A 20,003-nucleotide genomic window follows, 5' to 3' on the forward strand; every position below is an offset into this window, starting at 1 on the left:
TTACAATGTCCGGTGATTACCTCTGAAGCACCATCCAGGGCAGCTCCATGTCCCGAAGACGCCTCCTCCTCTCATCTCTTCCTGCCTTTCCCCATACCCTTTGTCCATTATGTCCACTTTTCCCAATCCAATGCCACCTCTTCTATGTGGACACTGGATTGGTTGTGTCCATTGCACCTTTATGTCAAGAGGAGGCTCAGAATCCACCTGGATGCTGGATGCAATCCTCCCATTTTCAGTTGTAATCACTCTAGGCTCCATGGTGTGGTGGTTGTCCTTCTTCAACTCCATCTTAGCTGAGTGTGGTAAGTCCAATAAATCAGATTGTAGGTGCTGGAGTCTGTTGAGGCTCAGTAGAAGCAGTTTTATTGAGATATATTCACATACCATACAATCTATCCAAAGTGTATAATAATGGCTTTTATTCAATTTTTAAAAAAGATTTATTTTATCTCTTTCTCCCCACCTCCTCATTGTTTTTTCACTTGCTGTGTCTCTTCATCTTCCTTGTTTCTTTAGGAGACCCTGGGAACTGAACCCAGGACCTCTGATGTGGGAGGGAGGTGCCTACTTGCTTGAGCCATCTCTGCTCCCTTCAGTGGCTTTTAGTATAATCACAATATTGTGAATTCATCACCACAAAAAATTTTAGAACATATTTCATTACTCCAAAAAGAAAAACTCCACACACCTTAGCAGTCACCTCTCAATCCCTCTATATCCTTCCTCAGCCCTACATGAACAATAATCAAATTTTATCTTTATAAATTGATTTATATTTACCTTTTATATGAATGGACTCATACAATATGTAGTACTTTGTGTCTGGTTTCTTTCACTTAGCACAATGACCTTAAACTTTCCCTTTCAACCACTGTCATCCCCGTATAATAGCACTGGTAGTTAAAAACATTATGTTGTGCTTCCACCTTTTCTATTCATTTTCAAAGATTAACACATACCCTTTTTACAAATTCTGTACAAGTTAACCCTCCATTTTTCAGTGACCCATATTCAAATAATTAACTGTAAGAGATTCCACAATATATTTCATTTATAATAGCTCAATCATACAGTATTTGTCCGTTTGTGTCTGGCTTGCTTCACTCAACATAATGTCCTCCAGGGTCATCCATATTGTCATATGCGTCACTTCATTTCTTCTTACAGCTGCATTATACTCCATTGTGTGTATACACCAGTCTGTTCATTTATTCATCGGTTGATGTACACCTCGGTTGTTTCCAAGTTATGGCAATCGTGAATAACGCTGCTATGAAAATTGGTGTGCAGATATCTGTTTGTGTCACTACTCTCAGTTCTTCTGGGAATATACCCAGTAGTGGTATTGCCAGGTCACGTGGCAAATCTATATTCTCCTTCTTTAGGAACTTCCAAACAGTCCTCCACAGTGGCTGTACCATTCTCCATTCCCACCAACAGTGAATAAATGTTCCTATCTCTCCACATCCTCTCCACTACTTATAGTTTTCTGTTTTTCTAATAGTGGCCATTCTAATAGGTGTGAAATGATATCTACTTGTAGCTTTGAATTGCATTTCCCTAATCGCTTAGTGATATTGAACATATTTTTAGTTTGTTCACTTGGTGCATTTTAAAATTGTGATGTCTTTTTGTCATTGAGTTGTAAGAATTCTTTACACATTCTGGATACTAAACGCTCATCAGGTATGTGGTTTCCAAGCATGTTCTTCCATACCGTAGGTTGTCTTTTCACTTTCTTGACAATGTCCTTTGATGCACAGAAGTTTTAAATTTTGATGAAGTCCATTTTATTTATTTTTCTTTTGTTGTTTGAGCTTTTGGTGTAAGACCTAAAAATCCACTGCCTACTACAATGTCCTGAAGATATTTCTCTAGATATTTTTATAAGAATTTTTAATATTAGCTCTTATATTTAGATTGTTGTTCCATTTTGAATTAATATTTGTATAAGGTAAAAAGTAAGAATCCACATCCTTTCTTTTGCATGTGGATTTCCAGTGTTTCAGCATCATTTGTTAAAGAGACTGTTCTCTCCTCCATTGAATGGACTTGGCACCCTAGTCCAAAAATCAACTGGCTATAGATGTGTGGGTTTCTCTGGATTCCCAATGCTATACCATTGGTCTATATGCCTTTCCTTATGACAGCACCATATTGTTTTAATTAATGTAGCTTTGTAGTAAGTTTTGAAATCAGAAAATATTAAATCTTCCAACTTTGTTCTTTTTTAAGATTGGCCATTTGGGGACCCTTGCAATTACACATGGATTTGCAGATCAGCCTTCCCACTTCTGCAAAGTAGACTGCTGGAATTTTGAAAGGGATTGCACGGAACTTGTAGATTGCTTTAGGCAGTATTGACTTCTTCACAATATTAAGTCTGCCAGTTCATAAACAAAGAATATCTTTCCATTTATTTAGGTCTACTTTAACTTCTTTTAGAAATGAAAGATATTTGCAGTTTTCAGTGTACAAGTCTTTCTTCTTCTTGTTTAAATTTATATCCAGGTATTTTATTCTTTTACATGCTATTGTAAGTGGAATTACTTTTCAGATTTTTCATTACTGTACTATAGAAACCTAGCTGAATTCTGTGTGTTCATTTTCTATCCTGCAACTTTGCTGAATTCATTTATTAGGTGTAGAGGCTTTATTGTAGATTCTTTTTTTTTTTTTTAAAGATTTATTTATTTATTTAATTTCCCCCCCTCCCCTGGTTGTCTGTTCTTGGTGTCTATTTGCTGCGTCTTGTTTCTTTGTCTGCTTCTGTTGTCGTCAGCGGCACAGGAAGTGTGGGCGGCGCCATTCCTGGGCAGGCTGCACTTTCTTTTCACGCTGGGCGGCTCTCCTCACGGGCGCACTCCTTGCGCTTGGGGCTCCCTCACGCGGGGGACACCCTTGCGTGGCACTGCACTCCTTGCGCGCATCAGCACTGCGCATGGCCAGCTCCACACGGGTCAAGGAGGCCCGGGGTTTGAACCACGGACCTCCCATGTGGTAGACGGACGCCCTAACCACTGGGCCAAAGTCCGTTTCCCTTATTGTAGATTCTTTGTGATTTTCTCTATATAAGATCATGTCATCTGCAAATAGAGATAATCTGAATTCTAATTTTCCAGTTCAGATGCCTTTTAATTCTATCTCTTGTCTGAATGCTCTGGCAAGAACTTTCAGTACAATGTTGAATAACAGTGGTGACAATGGACATCCTTGTCTTGTTCCTGATCTTAGGGGGAAAGCTTTTAGTCTTTCACCATTAAGTATGATATTTGATGTGAGCTTTTCATAAATGCCTTTTATCATGTAGTGAATGTTCCCTTCTATTCCTAGTTTTCTGAATGTTTTTCATTATAGGATGCTGGATTTTGTTAAGTAACTTTTTGTATCAAATGAGATATGTTTTTTTCTTCATTCTATTAATGTAGTTTATTATGTTGATTGATTTTTCTTATGTTAAGTCATTGTTGCATTCCTGGAGTAAATCTCACTTGGTCAAGGTGCATCATCTTTTTTTTTTTTTTTAAACAATTCAGTTTCATTGAAACATATTAATAAAGCATACAATTCATCCAAAGTGTACAAGCAATGGAATCTGGTATAATCACATAGTTACGCATTCATCTCTTCATTCACTATTGGAACATTTTCGTTATTTCAATAATAATAATGAATAAAAAAAAAAAAAGAAAATTCTTCACCTCTCAATCTGTTTCCCTGCCATACACAGCTATTTCTGGCTATTCTTGCACAATTATTTATTTATTAAGCAGTTTTATTGAGATATATTCACATTCTTTTGATACACTGTTGGATTTCATTTGTAAGAAGGTTGTGGAGGATTTTTGCATCTACACTCATGAGGAAAGTGGTGTGCAATTTTCTTGGTTTGTGCTGTTGTATCTGGCTTTGGTATCAGGGTAATGGTGGCTTCATAGAATGAATTAGGAAGTAATCCCTCCTATATTTTGTTAGAGTTTGAGAAGGACTGGTGTTAAGTCTTTAAATGTTTGGTAGAGCTCAGCAGTAAAACCATCCAGTTCTTGACTCTTCTCTGTTGGGAGGTTTTTAAATGATTTGATCTCTTTACTTATTATAGCTCTGTTGAGATTTTCTGTTTCATCTTGTGTTAAGACTAGGCAATTTATATGTTTCTAGGAACTTGTCCATTCACCTAGACTTTCTAATTTCCTGGTGTACAATTTTTCACAGTACCCTATTACAATCCTTTTTATTTGTGTAAGGTTGGCAATAATAGCCCCACTTTAATTCCTAATTTTGAGTCCTCACTCTTTTTCTTTGTCAGTCTAGTTAAAGGTTTGTCAATTTTATGGTTATTTTCATAAAACCAACTCTTGGTTTGGTTGATTCTATTGTTTTTCTGTTCTCTATTTCATTTATCTCTAATTTTTACAATTTCCTTCTTTTTACTAACTTTAAGAGTTTAGTATTCTTAGTTCTAGTTTCCTTAGATGGCAAGTTAGGGTATTGATTTGTGATCTTTCTTCTCTCTCTCTTTTTTAGGAGGTACCTGGGATTGAACTGCAGACCCTGTACATGGGAAGAAGGCACTCGACTACTAAGCTATACCTTCTCCTCCTTCGTTTTTATTTTGTTTTGTTTTGTTTGAGCTACTGGGGCCTGGGAATCAAACGTGGGACCTTGCATGTGGGAAGCTGGTGCTCAATCACTGAGCCACATCAGCTTCCAGTTGGTTTTACTGTTGGTTTTGCTTGTTGCTTACTTTTGTTTTCTTTCAGGAGGCACCGGGAACTGAATCTGGGACCTCCCACGTGGCAGATGCTCACTGCTTGAGCAACATCTGCTCTCTCCCCTTCATTTTTAATATAAACATTGAGAGCTATAAGTTTCCCTTGAGCTGCCTTTGCTGCACACAATAATTTTTTGGTTATTTTTTTTGAGGTACTGGTACTGGTTGAACCTGGGATCTTATATGTGGGAAGCTGGTGTGTAACCACTAAACTCCTCTGAGCTGGTTTTTTTTTTGTCGTTGTTGTTGTGTTGTTTTGTTCTTAGAAGGCACTGGGAAACGAACCTGGGACCTCCCATGTGGGAAACAGATGCTCAATTGTTTGAGCCACATACACTCTGAGCCACATAAGTTTTGCTATATTGTGTTTTTGTTCATCAAGATATTTTCTAATTTTTGTGATTTCTTCTGGACAAATTGGTTGGTTAATCAAATGTGGTTTATTTTCCACATATTTGTAAATATTCCAGTTTTCCTTCTGTTAGTGATTTCTAGCTTTATTCCATTGTGGTCTGAGTAGATATTTTGCATGATTTCAAAATTTTAAAAGCTTACTATTTGCTGTGGCCTAATACATGGTGTGTCCTGGAAAATGATCCATGTGTATTTTGCTGTTGTTAGGTGGAGTGTTCTATATATATCCATTAGGTCTAATTGATTTCTAGTGTTATCTTCTATTTCCATACCAATCTCCTATTTAGATGTTCTATTGATTATTGAAAGTGGTATACTGAATTTTCCAAAAATTGTAGACTTATCTATTTCTCCCTTCAATTCTGTCAATTTTTGCTTCATATATTTTGAGGCTCTGTTGTAGAATATATATGTGTTTATAATCATTATATCTTCATGCTTTCCTTAACCTTTTATCAATATATAATATCCTACTTTTTCTCTTGTAATCTTTTTATACTTAAAGTCTGTTTTGTCTGACAATAACAAAGCCATTCTGGTTCTTTTGATTACTGATGTATGGAGTATCTTTTTCCACCATTTTACTTTCAACTTCTTTGTGTTTCTTTTTTACCTAAGTGTGTTTCTTGTAGACAGCATTTTACACATTTGCTTGTTAAGTCATATGGGTGTGTGGGTGGAAGGAGCAATTACAACCCCAAAGTACCATAATACAGGACTGTATGTTTACCTTTATGGTTACCTTTACCAATGTTCCTTATTTCTCTTATAGCTTTGAGTTACTGTCTAGTGTCCTTTTTTTTCTGTGTGAAGGACTTCCTTTAGCATTTCTTACAGGACAGGTCTTATGGCAATGAACTCTTTTAGTTTTTTTTTTTTTTAAAGACATTTATTTTCCCTCTTCCCGTTGTCTGCTCTCTGTGTCCATTCACTGTGAACTTCTGTGTCTGCTTGTATTCTCATCAGGTGGCACTGGGGATCTGTGTCTCTTTTTGTTGTGTCATCTTGCTGCATCAGCTCTCCATGTGTGTGGCACCACTCCTGGGCGGGCTGCGGTTTCACGTGGGGAAGCTCTCCTTATCCAGGTGCCACTTCTTATGTGTGGGGGACCCTTACGCAGGGGCATCCCTATGTGGGCCGGTACTCCTTGCACACAGCAGCACTGCACATGGGCCAGCTCCCCACATGAGCCAGGAGGCCCTGGGTATTGAATCCTTGGACCTCCTATATGGTAGGTGGATGCTCTATCTGTTGAGCCACATCCGCTTCCCTAACTCTTTTAGTTTTTATCTGAAAAATATTTTAATGTCTCCATTTTTGAAAGATAATTTTGCTGGACAAAATTTAAGGACTTTACATATGTCACTCCACTGTCTCCTGGCTGCCATGGTTTCTGATGAGAAATCTGCTATTATCTTATTGGTGCTCATTTGTAAATAACAAGTTGCTTCTCTCTTGCTGTTTTCAAATCCTTTGTCTTTGGATTTTGACAATTTTGCTATAATGTGTTTTGGAGTATATCTCCTAGAGTTTATCCTGCTTGGAATTTGTTTTGTTTCCTGGATGTGTTTATTCATGTCTTTCATCGGATTTGGAAAGTTTCCAGCAATTATTTCTTCAAATGCTTCTTTGCTTCTTCCTCTCTTGTCCTTTGGGGACTCTAATGATACGTATGTTAGTATACTTGATGGTGTCTCACAGGTCCCTCAGATTTTGTCCATTTTCCTCATTTTTTTTCCTTTTTGTTCTTCACACCAGAAATTTTCAATTGTCTTATCTTCAAGTTCATGGATCCTTTCTTCTGCTGTTGAATTCGTCTAATGAATTTTTCATTTCAATTACTGTACTTTGCAGCTCCAAAATTTGTTTGGCTGTTTTATAATTTTCAAATATCTGTTTTGTTCAGACAAGACTTTCTTAATTTTAGTTCTTTTTATATGGAGTCCTTTTAGCTCATCAAACATATGTAAGACAGTTGATTTAAAATCTTTGCCTAATAATTCCAATGCCTGAGCTTCCTCAGGGATGGTTTCTGGCAAATTATTATTATTTTTCTCTCCTGTAAATGGGCCATACTTTGCTGTTTGTGTGTTTTGTAAATTTTTGTTAAGAATTGGATATTCTAAGTATTATGTTATAACTTCTACGTCTAGTTTTCTGAGATTGCTGCATTTTTTTTTCCTGATGTTGAAGGCTGCAGCTGTCAGTTTGTGACTTTGCCAAACTATTTTTGCTCCAAGAAGGGGAATGGAAAGAGAAGAGAGAAAAAGGTATTGCTTCTTTAAGACTCTTCTGCTGCACCTGGCTGATGGGCATTGGAATAATGGCTGCCCTCAGATCTGGCCTCCCAGTGATCTGAAGTAGGTAATCCAAAGCAGTGATCAGTGATCAGACCACATACCACTCAATTTTGGAGGACTAGGTCATCATAGCCTATCCTGGCACTAGCAAGCTGCACGAGGAGCCCAGGATGCAATCCCCATTGCTGCTAGCCATATAGTTGGGGGATGATGGATGGTAGCCACTACAGGAGGGGTGAAATTCACTGTTATTTACTGCAATTTACCAGGCTCTTCCTTCATCTCTTCCCTGGACACCGCACAGTGTTCCATGAGACTCCAGAGTTTCAAATTGTTGATTCAGGCAGGTCCTGCCAATTCAATGGTTGTTTTGGTTGAGGGACTGATTCCTGGAGCTTCCTTCTCCACCATCTTCCCACCCTGTTGCTTCCTAGATAGCGTACTGAATGACAGTTTTCCTTATCTGAGAAGTTCTTTTTGAGCTTTAGGGAAATACATAGCAACGAGAGAGGAAAGAGAACCCTTTCCTGTCAACTAAAAGATTAACATCAACAAGATGATGATAGATGTTGCAACCTGACATATTTAAAACCAGAAATCACTGTGTGGTTTTGCCATTTTGAGATGAAGTTCTTTTTCTTTAATTAGTGCAACAAATATACACAAATCCATGAGTTCAAAATAAGGCTTAATGGGTCACTTTGGTTATCTCATTCCAGTGATATTATAGAGCAAGAAAGAGACAAAACAGTAGGTTATTTTACTAAATCCAGTGCTTCTCATAATTTAATGTGCATGTGAATCACCTGGAGATCTTGTTAACCTGTAGATTCTGATTCAGTATGTCTGTGGTGAGCCTGAGAGCCTGAACTTCTAATGAGCCTCAGGTGATCTCTATGCAACCACACTTTGAGTAGCAAGGCATTAATCTCTTACTACTTTTTCAGCCTTCATGGTCTTGGTTAGAATAACAACTCTGGAGATAACAAGGTTGGAAGCTGTGAGTCTACAGCAACACCACTGGGTCAGATTGCCTTTTCTATCCTTGGAGAGTATCATGAGGGTTCCTTTAAAAATAAGGACAGCATAAAGGTTTTAGATATATTATTGTAACAGCTAATATGTAAATTAGATTTTGATCCTTTGCATACAGTTTAGCTAATAAATAAAATAAGATAGATACAAAAAGGCTTTCCATAGTATCAGACTACGAGATAACCAAAGTTCAGTGGTAATTTCCACCTTGGAGGAGGGAAGTTTGTCTGAAAAATTATCCAATTTTAATAGAGATCATAGATCATCAATGGGATGTTTTCACTATCTTAAAGGCTAACATGTGAAACATGTTGGTTCAAACAGAGAAATGATGACAGTTCCACTGACTTACAATAATGTTTGGGTCCACTAGAAATGGTGAGTCACAATCAGGTAGTATGTTGATTAACTGATTCATTTGTTCATATTCAACAAATACTTGTTGAGTACCTTTTATATAAAATAAATAAGCTAGGCATTGTAAGAGATACAAAGATCAATCAACTACATACAGAGCATTCAAGCTTATACTCTAGTACACTAGAAAATGTGTGTTTATATAAGGATAAAGTGAAAACATTTATGGTGAATAGTATATTTTTATTATTTATTTTTAGGCGGTACTGGGGAATGAACACAGGACCTCATACATGGGAGGGAGGCACTCATCCACTGAAATATATCTGCTCCCCAATGAAAGTTGTTTTTTTGTTAGTTTTATTTTTAGGAGATACCAGGAATTGAATCTGGAACCTTGTACATGGGAAGCAGGCACTCAATCACCTGAGCGCCATCTGCTCCCTGAATAGTATTTTTTTAAAAATTATTTTAACTAATAATAATATATGTATTCCACAGCAATATAAGGTGAACTTCAATAATTCCTAAAGCGTGGTGGAAAACAACAGAGATATGAATTAATTCAGCCTCATCTCTAATGAGTATTTGAAAGCACAAGTACTTGCACCATGAAGAATATATTTATGTATCACATGCACAATTATCTCTCTATATTTAATTAGTGGGAAATAAAAGCTTCTGGCTTATTCTAACAAAAACTTCACCGACTTCCTTAAAACTAAAGGAAGCTTTCTCAATTTATTGAAACTTAGTTCCATGATCTTGTACTGTGTTTTTCAGCAATTCTAAACTACTATGGTACATTCTGTTGACACCAACATGACCATATTGAAGTTTGCATCCTTGCCTCAACATTGTCTCTATCTAGGCATCAACTCAAAAGGTCTTGAAATATTTTTTAAAAGAAATATTTTAATAGTAAAAGCAAACAAGAGTAAACTTGAAGAAGCTCCTGCAGTCCTAATATGTGACAATTTGAGCATCAGAGAAAACAATAACTGCAAAGGATTGAAACACGTCACATACATAAAACTTCATGGTCACCTGAGGTTCATTTATGATGATACCTTCTCCCAAGGTGGAAAAAACCTTCATTGTTCACCTTTGGAGGTTGCCAAGACACTGACTTATCACTCTGAGTATTGACAAAGACAAATAAATGGAAATAATCACATATTTATCTAATTTTATTTTGTAGTAACCAGAGTCCATAATGGTATGTTCTTCTCTATTGAGTTTTAATTAATGAATGCAGGAGTAATAGAATTAGAAAATTGTTATTAAAAAAAAAAATTAGAAAATTGTCTTCTTCTAACCCTAATGAACTAGTTAGTGGATATAGGCACAAGTAGGCAATAATCATCAAGGATGCTGAAGCTAAAAACATTGTACGAAAGGTTGAAAGGGAAACTCATAATGGAAGGGATCAGACTAACACCTCCTGAACCCACTGATCAATTTTAGAATGATTCAAATGGGACAATTCATGATGTGATATAATAGGAAGTATACAGGACCACATATGACTGAATGTGAATATAAAAATATAATCAAGCCTCTAGATATAAATACCAATTTAAAGGAAACAGGGAAGCAGATATGGCTCAACGGATAGAGCTTCTGCCTACCATATAGGAGGTCCAGGGTTTGATACCCAGGGCCTCCTGGCCTGTGTGGCGAGCTGGCCCACATGGAGTGCTGCCACGTGAAAGGAGTGTTGCCTTGTACACAGGTGTCCCTGGTGCAAGGGGTGCCCCCGGCGCAACGAGTGGCCCCCGTGCAAGGAGTGCAGCCCTGCACAGGAGGACAGACTACCCAGGAGTGGTCCCGCCCACATGGAGAGCTGACGCAAAAAGACGACGCAACAAAAAAAGAGACACAGAAAAGAGACAATATGAGACACAGCGAACTAGGGAGCTGAGGTAGAGCAAGAGAATGATCACCTCTCTCCTACTCTGGAAGGTCCCAGCATGGGTTCTTGGAGCTGCCTGATGAGAATACAACAGACACAGAAGAACACACAACGAATGGAGAGAGAGAGCAGAGAATGGAGGGGGGAGTCGGGGGGAAGGGGGAGAAATACGAATGAAAAAAAAATAAAGGAAATACAAGGGAAAGAAGTTAAATTATACATAGGAAGCAGTATGCCAAAATGATTCCTGTAACACACTGTGATTCCTAGACCAGCAGCTTTAGCATCACCTGGGAAAATGTTAGAATGCAAATTCTTGAGCCCCAACAACTGGTGTATTAACAAGTCCTTCAGGGAATCCTCACGCATGCATACATTTGAGAGTTATGGCTTTAAAAAATTAATGGGGGAGTGGACATAGCTCAAGTGGTTGAGTGACTGCTTCCTATTACAAGGTCCCAGCTTTGAACCCCAGTGCATCCTGAAAAAACAAAAGAAACGAAAAAACCAACTCCCATTGGGGAATGGATGTAGCTCAGTGGTTGAGTGCCTGCTTCCCATATACAAGGTCCCAGGTTCAATTCCTAGTACGTCCTAAAAAAAGGCATAGATAATAAACAAACAAAAATAAAACAAAGGCAGAGCTGTTAAAGGACAGAAAAAGAGTTAAGAGATAAAATAAAACCAACTACAGTGAATTCCACTACTGATATCCTGAAAAATTACTTGAACCTTTTAAAAATTTTTCATGGGAATCATTAGTACCATGGCTAATTAAAAGTTTACAGAATGCAATGATGGACATGTCAACTTACATCTGAAGTGTATAGAAGTCTATAAGCTAAAATGTAAACTATAAGGAACCTAAAAATTTAGAAATTTGTACAGTCTAAAATATAAACAATAATGTAAACCAAAATGGAACCATGTTTGATAGCTGTGTTTCGAAATTTGTACATCAGCTGCAGCAAATATAACATGAACATGTAAAGAGATCATTGCTGGGGAAAGGGGAAAAGGGTTTGATGTTGGATATCTGGGAGTCCCCTATATTGAGTATGTGAATTACTGTGATCCAAACTTTTTTGAAGACAAAATTAAAAATCAGGAAAAAAAAAAAAAGAAAGGATGTAGACACTGAGGAAGAAATGGAAGTGCCTTGCCACTGTACATATACAGGATAACACCTATTACAGGGATGAAAGGCAAAATGTAGAAACAAAGCTTTATAATATAATTTTAGTAATACACCAATTTATTTTTACTTTATTTTAGTATTTCTAAATTACTATGTATTCTATTTCTAAACTTTAAACCCACCCCTGTATTTCAATTTCCTATTAATTGAATTTGGCAAGATATTAGGATTTACTGTTGAAGAAGTTTTGTACCAAAGAGAGGTTAAACTATGGCAGGGGAGGAACTCTGGTGTAGGGTGTTATTGATGGGGGGCACGTGGGTGGGGGGGGGAGTTCTCCAGGGCATGTCTATAGGGAACATAAATATGTTAGGATATATGTGAGGTATTTTTATAGCAGTTACAAACATCAACTGAGGGAGTGCTGACTTCCCACCCAGGGGAGCTCTATTACATTTCCCAAAAGAACAACAATAATCCCCCAAGTACAATGGCAAAGATCAACAAGGAAGGATGGTTCAACATTGAGCCCTTGATACTGATGACTATTCTTAGGAGCCTGTGTGCTTGAAATATGAACTAGGACTAGAGCTGTAGGGTGTCTAAGAGTTATCTCTTGAGAGCCTCTATGTTGCTCAAATATGGACTCTCTAAGCCAAACTCAGTATGTAAATGCATTACCTTCCCCCCAACGTGGGACATGACTCCTGGGGATAAGCCACTCTAGCGCCGAGGGATTACTACCAATCACGAACTAGAGAAGCAACTAGAAAGAGACCTCGAATAAAAGAGTCATCTCAGACCAGCAGAATATCTCAGCCTACATGTTCAATCAAGTGTTAAAAACTGCTCTTTGACCTTGAATAAAACGGGGAAGTGGCAAAGACCAATGAGTTGATATGGCTAAGAGTTTTCCAAAAAGAGTCGGGAGGTCATCAGAGGGGTTGTGGCTACACACACCTCACCAGGACCCCAGAAAAAGCCAAAGTAGATACAGCCCTAGGTACTGGTTCTCTTGAAGGTTCCGGAGACCCACACGGTATATAGTGATGGCAGATGGATTTCGAGCTCTGTGCCATGTCAGAGGACCCTACTTTGGAATTTGTGCTCCTGAGTGTGACAGAGCTGGACTCAGATGTGACTTTTCTACACATGGCTCTTCTGTCACTTTTACTGAACCTGTGGTTGGTGCTAGGGATGGTCCATACTCAGGAGACTTGAATCTCTGGACTGCCCATGTGCCAGCTGGGCCATGAGCCTCAGCAGAGTGGCAACTCCTACTCTCTGGTTCATTAGTCTTATCCAGGTCAGCTAACAGGGAGGTGAAGATGGTCAACCACCACACCAGGGAATCAAGAGTGCCTACAACTGTAAGCAGAGGAATCGCATCTATCATCCATGTGGAATCTAAGCCCCCTCTTGATCTAGAGGTGGAGGGGACACCACCATCCCAGGGTCCACAGAATGGAGAAATAAAATATGGACTGGAGTGGACTTACTGATATTCTACTATAAAACTACTTTGATGAGAAGAAATTTTAGCATCAAGGTGGAGAAAGTGGCCACAGTAGTTGCTGAGGGCAGGGAGAGGGTAGAAGAGATGTGATGTGGGGGAATTTTTGGGATTTTGAGTTGTCCTTAATGATATTGCAGGGTCAGATGCTGGACTTTATAAATCCTGCCATAACCCACTGAATGTACTAGAGGACAGTGCGAACTACAGGGTAAACTATTATCTGTGTAGTGCAGCAGTGCTCCAAAATGTGTTCACCGAGTGCAATGAGTGTGCCGCAGTGATGAGGGAGGTTGTTGGTGTGGGAGGAGTGGGGTGAGGGGATGGGGGGTATACAGGAACTTCTTATATTTTTTAGTGTAACATTTTTTTTGTGATGTATATATCTTCAAAAAAATAAAATTTACAAAAATGATGTGGTGGGGGGAGGGGAGAGGGTTATATGGGAACCTCTTATGTTTCTTGTTTTTTTGTTTTTTAATGTAACATTCCTTGTGATCTATTAACTTTAATAAAAAAAATTAAAAAATTTTATAGAAACTTCTAATATATAAGAAAGTAAGTAATCTGATTCTTACAGAGTCTGAAAAAGAGCCACGAATAATCTAACAGTTTTCCTCATATTCGGTAACTTTCTTTGGATTTGCTCTTCTGGGTCTAATTTTTTCTCCTGTCTTTAGCTGTTCAAATAGAACTCTGAGTTACTTAGAAAAAAGGAGCCCTCATGAAGAAATTAACAAATAAATTAGAGAATGTTACTTACGTTATGTTTATGACAGAAATTAAGAGCTTGAAGTGTTTGCCATAATACACTTTTGATCACTCCATCAGCAACTCTGGGGAAAAAAGTAAAAAAGGAAATGAAAATTCCTAGCCTGTAGTTCCATGAGCTAGGGCTGGGAATGGAAGTGGAACAGGCATGCTTGTTATGACCAACTAGCATGGTACAAAGGCTGTCCAGAAAATGTTTTTTTTTTAAAATTGTAATGAAAATTGCTTTACTATCTCTCGGCCCACTTCAAGGGGTTATTTCACTGGGTTTATATTATTTTATACAAAGTATACCTAATACTTTTTCTAAGTGTGAGCAGCTTTTTCCACTTGCAAAAGGATTGCCCTCCCCCCATATTATAGGTGACTTGTGGGTTGTTACCAAATAGACGAGTATGAGTCTAAAGACCCCATTTTGGCAGTAAGTGTCAGAGGAACATTTGGAAATGGAGACTTATCAGGAATTCAGCCACCAGTAGGAGGTATCATAGAGCTTGATCAAAGTCTTCCATACTTGTCTCTCAGCCACTGACTTTATTCTCTGAAGCTACTCCCACCCTGTCAGAAACCTTTTATGCAGATAGGTACAGACACTAATAGGTACACAGGCTTCTGCGTGGCTGGAGGGAATCTCAACGTATGGACGTACCTTAATTTACTTAATTAGTCCCCACTGATGAGCAATTACCTTAACCCAATTTGTGTTTCTATTCACAATACTTCATAGAATGACTGTAATCATTCACCTTATTGTAGGAGTACAATTATTTTTTAGGCTGTTTCCAGAGTGAGTTTCCATTTTGATCCTGCAGTCATGAACTTTAGGCTAACCCAAGACCTGCCTTTTTTTTTTCCCCCTAAAAGGAGTTTTATTGAAATACATTCACACACCATAAATCTATCTAAAGTGTACAATCTATGGCTTTTAGTATAATCACACTGTTGTGCATTCATCACCCCCCCAAAATTTAAAACAATTTCATTACTCCAAAAAGAAAAATTCCACATCCCTTAGCAGTCACCTCTCAGTCCCCTATCCTTCCTCAGCCTTGCATAACCACTAATCTAATTTCACCTTTATAAATTGATTTGCATTTACCTTTTATATGAATGGAATCATACCATATATTATACTTTGTGTCTGGTTTCTTTCACTTAACATAACGTGTGTGTGTGTGTTTTTGTGTGTGTGCCTGATATTAATACCTTTTAACATTAACATACATTTGTTACATTTCAAAGAAAGAGTCATATGCAATATTACCAATATTCATATTTCACATGACTCAGGTTTTTCTATGCTATACAGTCCCATGTTACATTTTTAAACTTTCCGTTTAGTAGTATACATGACCTTAGGCTTTCCCTTTCTTTTTTTTTTTTTTTTTTTAAATTTTTATTTTTATTGACTTTGTAATAATATTACATTAAAAATATATATGTGAGATCCCATTCAACCCCACCCCCCCACCCCCCCTCTCCCCCCACAACAACACTCGTTCCCATCATCATGACACATCCATTGGATTTGGTAAGTACATCTTTGGGCACCTCTGCACCTCACAGACAATGGTCCACATCATGGCCCATACTCTCCTCCATTCCATCCAGTGGGCCCTGTGAGGATCCACGATGTCCGGTGATCACCCCTGAGGCGCCATCCAGGGCAGCTCCACGTCCCAAATACGCCCCCACCTCTCATCTCTTCCTTCCCTTCCCCATACCCATCGTCCACCATGTCCACTTTTCCCAATCCAATGCCACCTCTTCTATGTGGACATTGGATTGGTTGTGTCCATTGCACCTCTATGTCAAGAGGAGGCTCAGATTCCACATGGATGCTGGTTGCCATCCTCCCATTTTCAGTTGTAATCACTCTAGGCTCCATGGTGTGGTGATTGTCCTTCTTCAACTCCATCTTAGCTGAGTGTGGTAAGTCCAATAAATCAGATTGTAGGTTAGGCTTTCCCTTTCACTGTCATACCCGTAAAATAGCACTGCTAGTTACAAACATTATGTTGTGCTTTCACCTTCTCTATTCATTTTCAACGATTAGCATACATCCTTTTTACCAATTCTGTACAAGTTAACCCTCAGCTTTCCATTGTCCAACCTTTTTCTATTTTCTGATGACCCATACTCAAGTTATTAACTCCATGAGATTACCCAATATATTTAGTTTATAAGAGGGCAATCATACCATATTTATCCTTTTGTCTGGCTTGTTTCACTCAACATAATGTCCTCCATGTTGTCATATGGTTTATGACTTCATTTCTTCTTACAGCTTCATTGTATTCCATTGTGTGTATACACTACTGTTTGTTTATCCATTCATCAGTTGATGTTCACCTGGGTTGTTTCCATATTTTAGCCATCATGAATAATGCCGCTATGAACATCAGTGTGCAGATGTCTGTTCATGTCACTGCTCTCAGTTCTTCAGGGAGTAAGTGCCAATTTCATTAGTTCCTTTTTTTTCTCCCCAAGATTTATTTATTTTTATTTCTTTCTCTCCCCTCCCCACACCCAGTTGTCTGTTCTCTGTGTCTATTGGCTGCATGTTCTTCTTTGTCCGCTTCTGTTGTCAGCGGCACGGGAATCTGTGTTTCTTTTTGTTGCGTCATCTTGCTGTGTCAGCTCTCCTTGAGTGCCGTGCCCATTCCTGGGCAGGCTGAACTTTCTTTTGTGCTGGGTGGCTCTCCTTACAGGGCACACTCCTTGCTCATGGGGCTCCCCTATGCGGGGGACACCCCAGCGTGGCACGGCACTCCTTGTGCGCATCAGCACTGCACATGGGCCAGCTCCACATGGGTCAAGGAGGCCCGGGGTCTGAACCTCAGACCTCCCATGTGGTAGGCGGACGCCCTATCTACTGGGCCAAGTCTGCTTCCCTCATTAGTTCTTGAAATTCCTAATCTCTGTGAATTAACTTCAGGATTTGGTTTTCCTCTCCAGACTGTAGTATCTTCTGGTTTCCCAGGCTGTAGTATCTTCTGGTTTCTTGAAATTGCCAGCATTTTAATAAGTTCCATCGACAAGACCTCTACATGGTCCAGCACGGCCAGCAGCCGCTCTCTTTTGCTGTTGCTGCTGGCTGCTCCTGCCACTCCTCCCTCTCCAAACCTGAGGACACCACCATGCTCCCCGACCACTAGCCATCTGTGCCTCAGTGTCTTCTTGATGTTCTTTATCTCTTTAGCCATATTGTTTTTCAACTCATTAATTTGATTTTGGAAATTTGTATGAATCTCATTGATTAGCTGTCTCAAATCCTGTGTCTCATCTGGGTCTTTGATATATTCCTTTGCTTGGGACATTTCTTCCATTTTCTTAGTATGGCTCGTAAATTTTTGCTGATCCCTAGGGATCTGATTTTGATGGTGAGTTTACTCACTTCTAGGCTCCTCTTACCATAATAACTTTTGTTCCTTTGAAAAGAATGCCAACTGGCTCTTTTTCCACTTGCTAGTATCTCTAGTTCAACTATCCAGTTAGGAAATGGGGAATAGCCCCCACGATGCTTTCATGGACCCACTGGGACTGCCACGACATGGATTTAAGTCAAAATTCCATCTGTTACCTGACTTCTGAACCACAGCGGTTTTCAAGGTCACTAGTGATTACTTTACTTCAGAGTAATTGCCCAGTAATTCCTGAAAGACTGGGTATTGCCCTTTTTCCAATGCTTTTTCCAATGTCTTGATAAGTAACCGTAGGTTATTTGGGGGGAGGCTAGGAGGAATTAAGTGTGTGGTGTTATCGTAGGGCTGCTCCTCTAGGATGGCCCTCTCCCCTTTATTTGTGAGGCTTGCCTCGGTGAACTGATTTTGGTTCAGGAACTGGAGGACAGGCTGCGGCTATTGTGGTGACTCAAGCCAGGCCTCTAGTCACCACGTTTATAAAGAACAAATAGAATCTGGTGATCTACCCATTTGTTTTGGTTTGGGAGACTCTCAAAGATCAGATAAACTGTCCGGCTCATCACTCTGGCCCTGCTGCCGGTTCCGGTAACCATGCCCACCATGCTCCTGGAAGTCAAGTACCACTCCCGGGCCCCAGCCGTCCAGGGACCCCATTGTGCCACTGAAGCTGGGAAGCCATTTCAAAGGCAGACTCTCCCCTTTTATCATCTGGGACAGAGCACTATATTGCTGTTTGGGACGCTGGTGCTCCACTCAACATGTGTTTCTCAATACTGCTGGTGTATTCTCATCCCTCCTTCAACCTGCACCCATTCTCTATGATCAAGTAACTGAGGAAGAAAGTCGTCTCATTTATAGAAGTGCATGATGTGCCCTAGCCAGCCAGAAGGGGCCTGCAGTAGGTTTGTTTTTTTTTTTAGGTACCGGGGCTGGGGATTGGACCTGGGGATCTTGTAAGCAGAAAGCTGGCACTCAACCACTGAGCCACATTGGCTCCCCTGAGTTGGTTTTTCCTTTTGTTTTTTTTTTTAGGAGACACCGGGAACAGAACCTGGGTCCTCCCATGTGGGAAGCAGGTGCTCAACTGCTTGAGCCACATCTGCTCTTGGTGTAATTTTAAAACACCATAATCATTTATAATTATTTCTTTCGGTATCTGTTTCTTCATTAGATTTTTTTCTGAACTGTTAATACACTCCACTCTGGACATCCTGGTTGTGATCACTCTCTTTTCTCTACACCTCACCTGAAACCCAAACTCTCAAGACCTTGATCCCTGCCTCCTATTCCTGGCAAATCCCAAAGCCACCTATGTAGGAGGATTTTTCAGAGGAAAAGACGACTTTTGTCTTCCCAAAAGACAAACCCTCCACTTTAGTTTATGAGGCTGATAGCAACCCCAAACCATGGACAGGTCGGGGCCTGCGCAGGCCTCAATGTCTCTTCATTGGATTTGAAGCTTCCTGCAGGCAGGATTATGCCAGCACAAAGAGTGCATCATATGTGGAGGGGGAACTCCTCCCTGTTGGCAGGGGTGGCCATTCCTGTCACATTCCCAGTTAATTTACTAATGGCCTCTGTGGAGCAGAGTGGGTTTTGAAGATTGAGTATAGATTATTTTAAACGTAAAATTTAGTCAGATAATGCCAATTGCAGGTGCTTTTATACATGTAGTCTCCTTACTGGAACAAATCCAATAGTCACAGTATTTGGTGTACAGCTATGGATTTAAGAGATGCTTTTTCTCTAGTTAAGTGTTCCTGTGGCAGGGAAAAGAGTACACCCTCACTGTTTTACTTCAGTGTTGTATCAACTCTGTCTTCATGCTATAATGCAGTCCTTGGGTTCCTTGATCATTTCACTCTCCCGCAGCTCATCCCACAGGCCCATTACATGATGACCTTATGCCTCACACCAGTCTAGACTCCTAACTCTGTGAGTATCCCCTAATAAAGAGCGGTCCAGTAGGCTTGGTATGTATGCTGTCTGATCATTTACCTCTGATTGTGATTCACTGAGTATTTTAAAAATACTCTCTTGGCTGTTATTTAGGTAGCCTTTAGGAAGGGATTAAAAGTAGATGCATGTTTTTAACTAATTATTGCTATCTGGACTACCCAGCATATCATTAAAAAGAGTGCCATATTCTGCATTGTTCCTACTTGCATTCCCCTATGTGGATCCAAGTCTTTGGGTTGATGAGAGCACTTCCATAGGCTGGCACTGCTAAATAAACTTCTAAAACTTGAACAGTGGAAAGAAGGGTCTTTCAGAGATCCTTGGGATTGCTAAATACATACTTAAGCGGATGTGGCTTAAGCAATTGGGCTTCTGCTTATCACATGGGAGCTCTCAGGTTTG

The 20,003-nt window shown here is 39.4% G+C and overlaps 1 protein-coding gene across 18 annotated transcripts in view; it reads right to left on the reverse strand.

Moving 5' to 3' along the window:
• Window positions 1–20,003, reverse strand: part of CDKL4 (cyclin dependent kinase like 4) — a 124,026-nt gene that overhangs the window by 64,770 nt on the left and 39,253 nt on the right. For all 18 annotated transcript variants that reach the window (XR_011646087.1, XR_011646086.1, XR_011646088.1 and 15 more), the window contains one exon: window positions 14,210–14,282. Coding sequence is in view for 11 of the 18 variants with exons in the window: in XM_071208783.1 (XP_071064884.1) it covers window positions 14,210–14,282 (73 nt within the window). In the remaining 7 variants the exon portion in view is untranslated. The remainder of the gene's footprint in view (window positions 1–14,209; window positions 14,283–20,003) is intronic.

Source organism: Dasypus novemcinctus, chromosome 17 (genome assembly GCF_030445035.2).
Source record: "Dasypus novemcinctus isolate mDasNov1 chromosome 17, mDasNov1.1.hap2, whole genome shotgun sequence".
Lineage (NCBI taxonomy): Eukaryota > Metazoa > Chordata > Mammalia > Cingulata > Dasypodidae > Dasypus > Dasypus novemcinctus.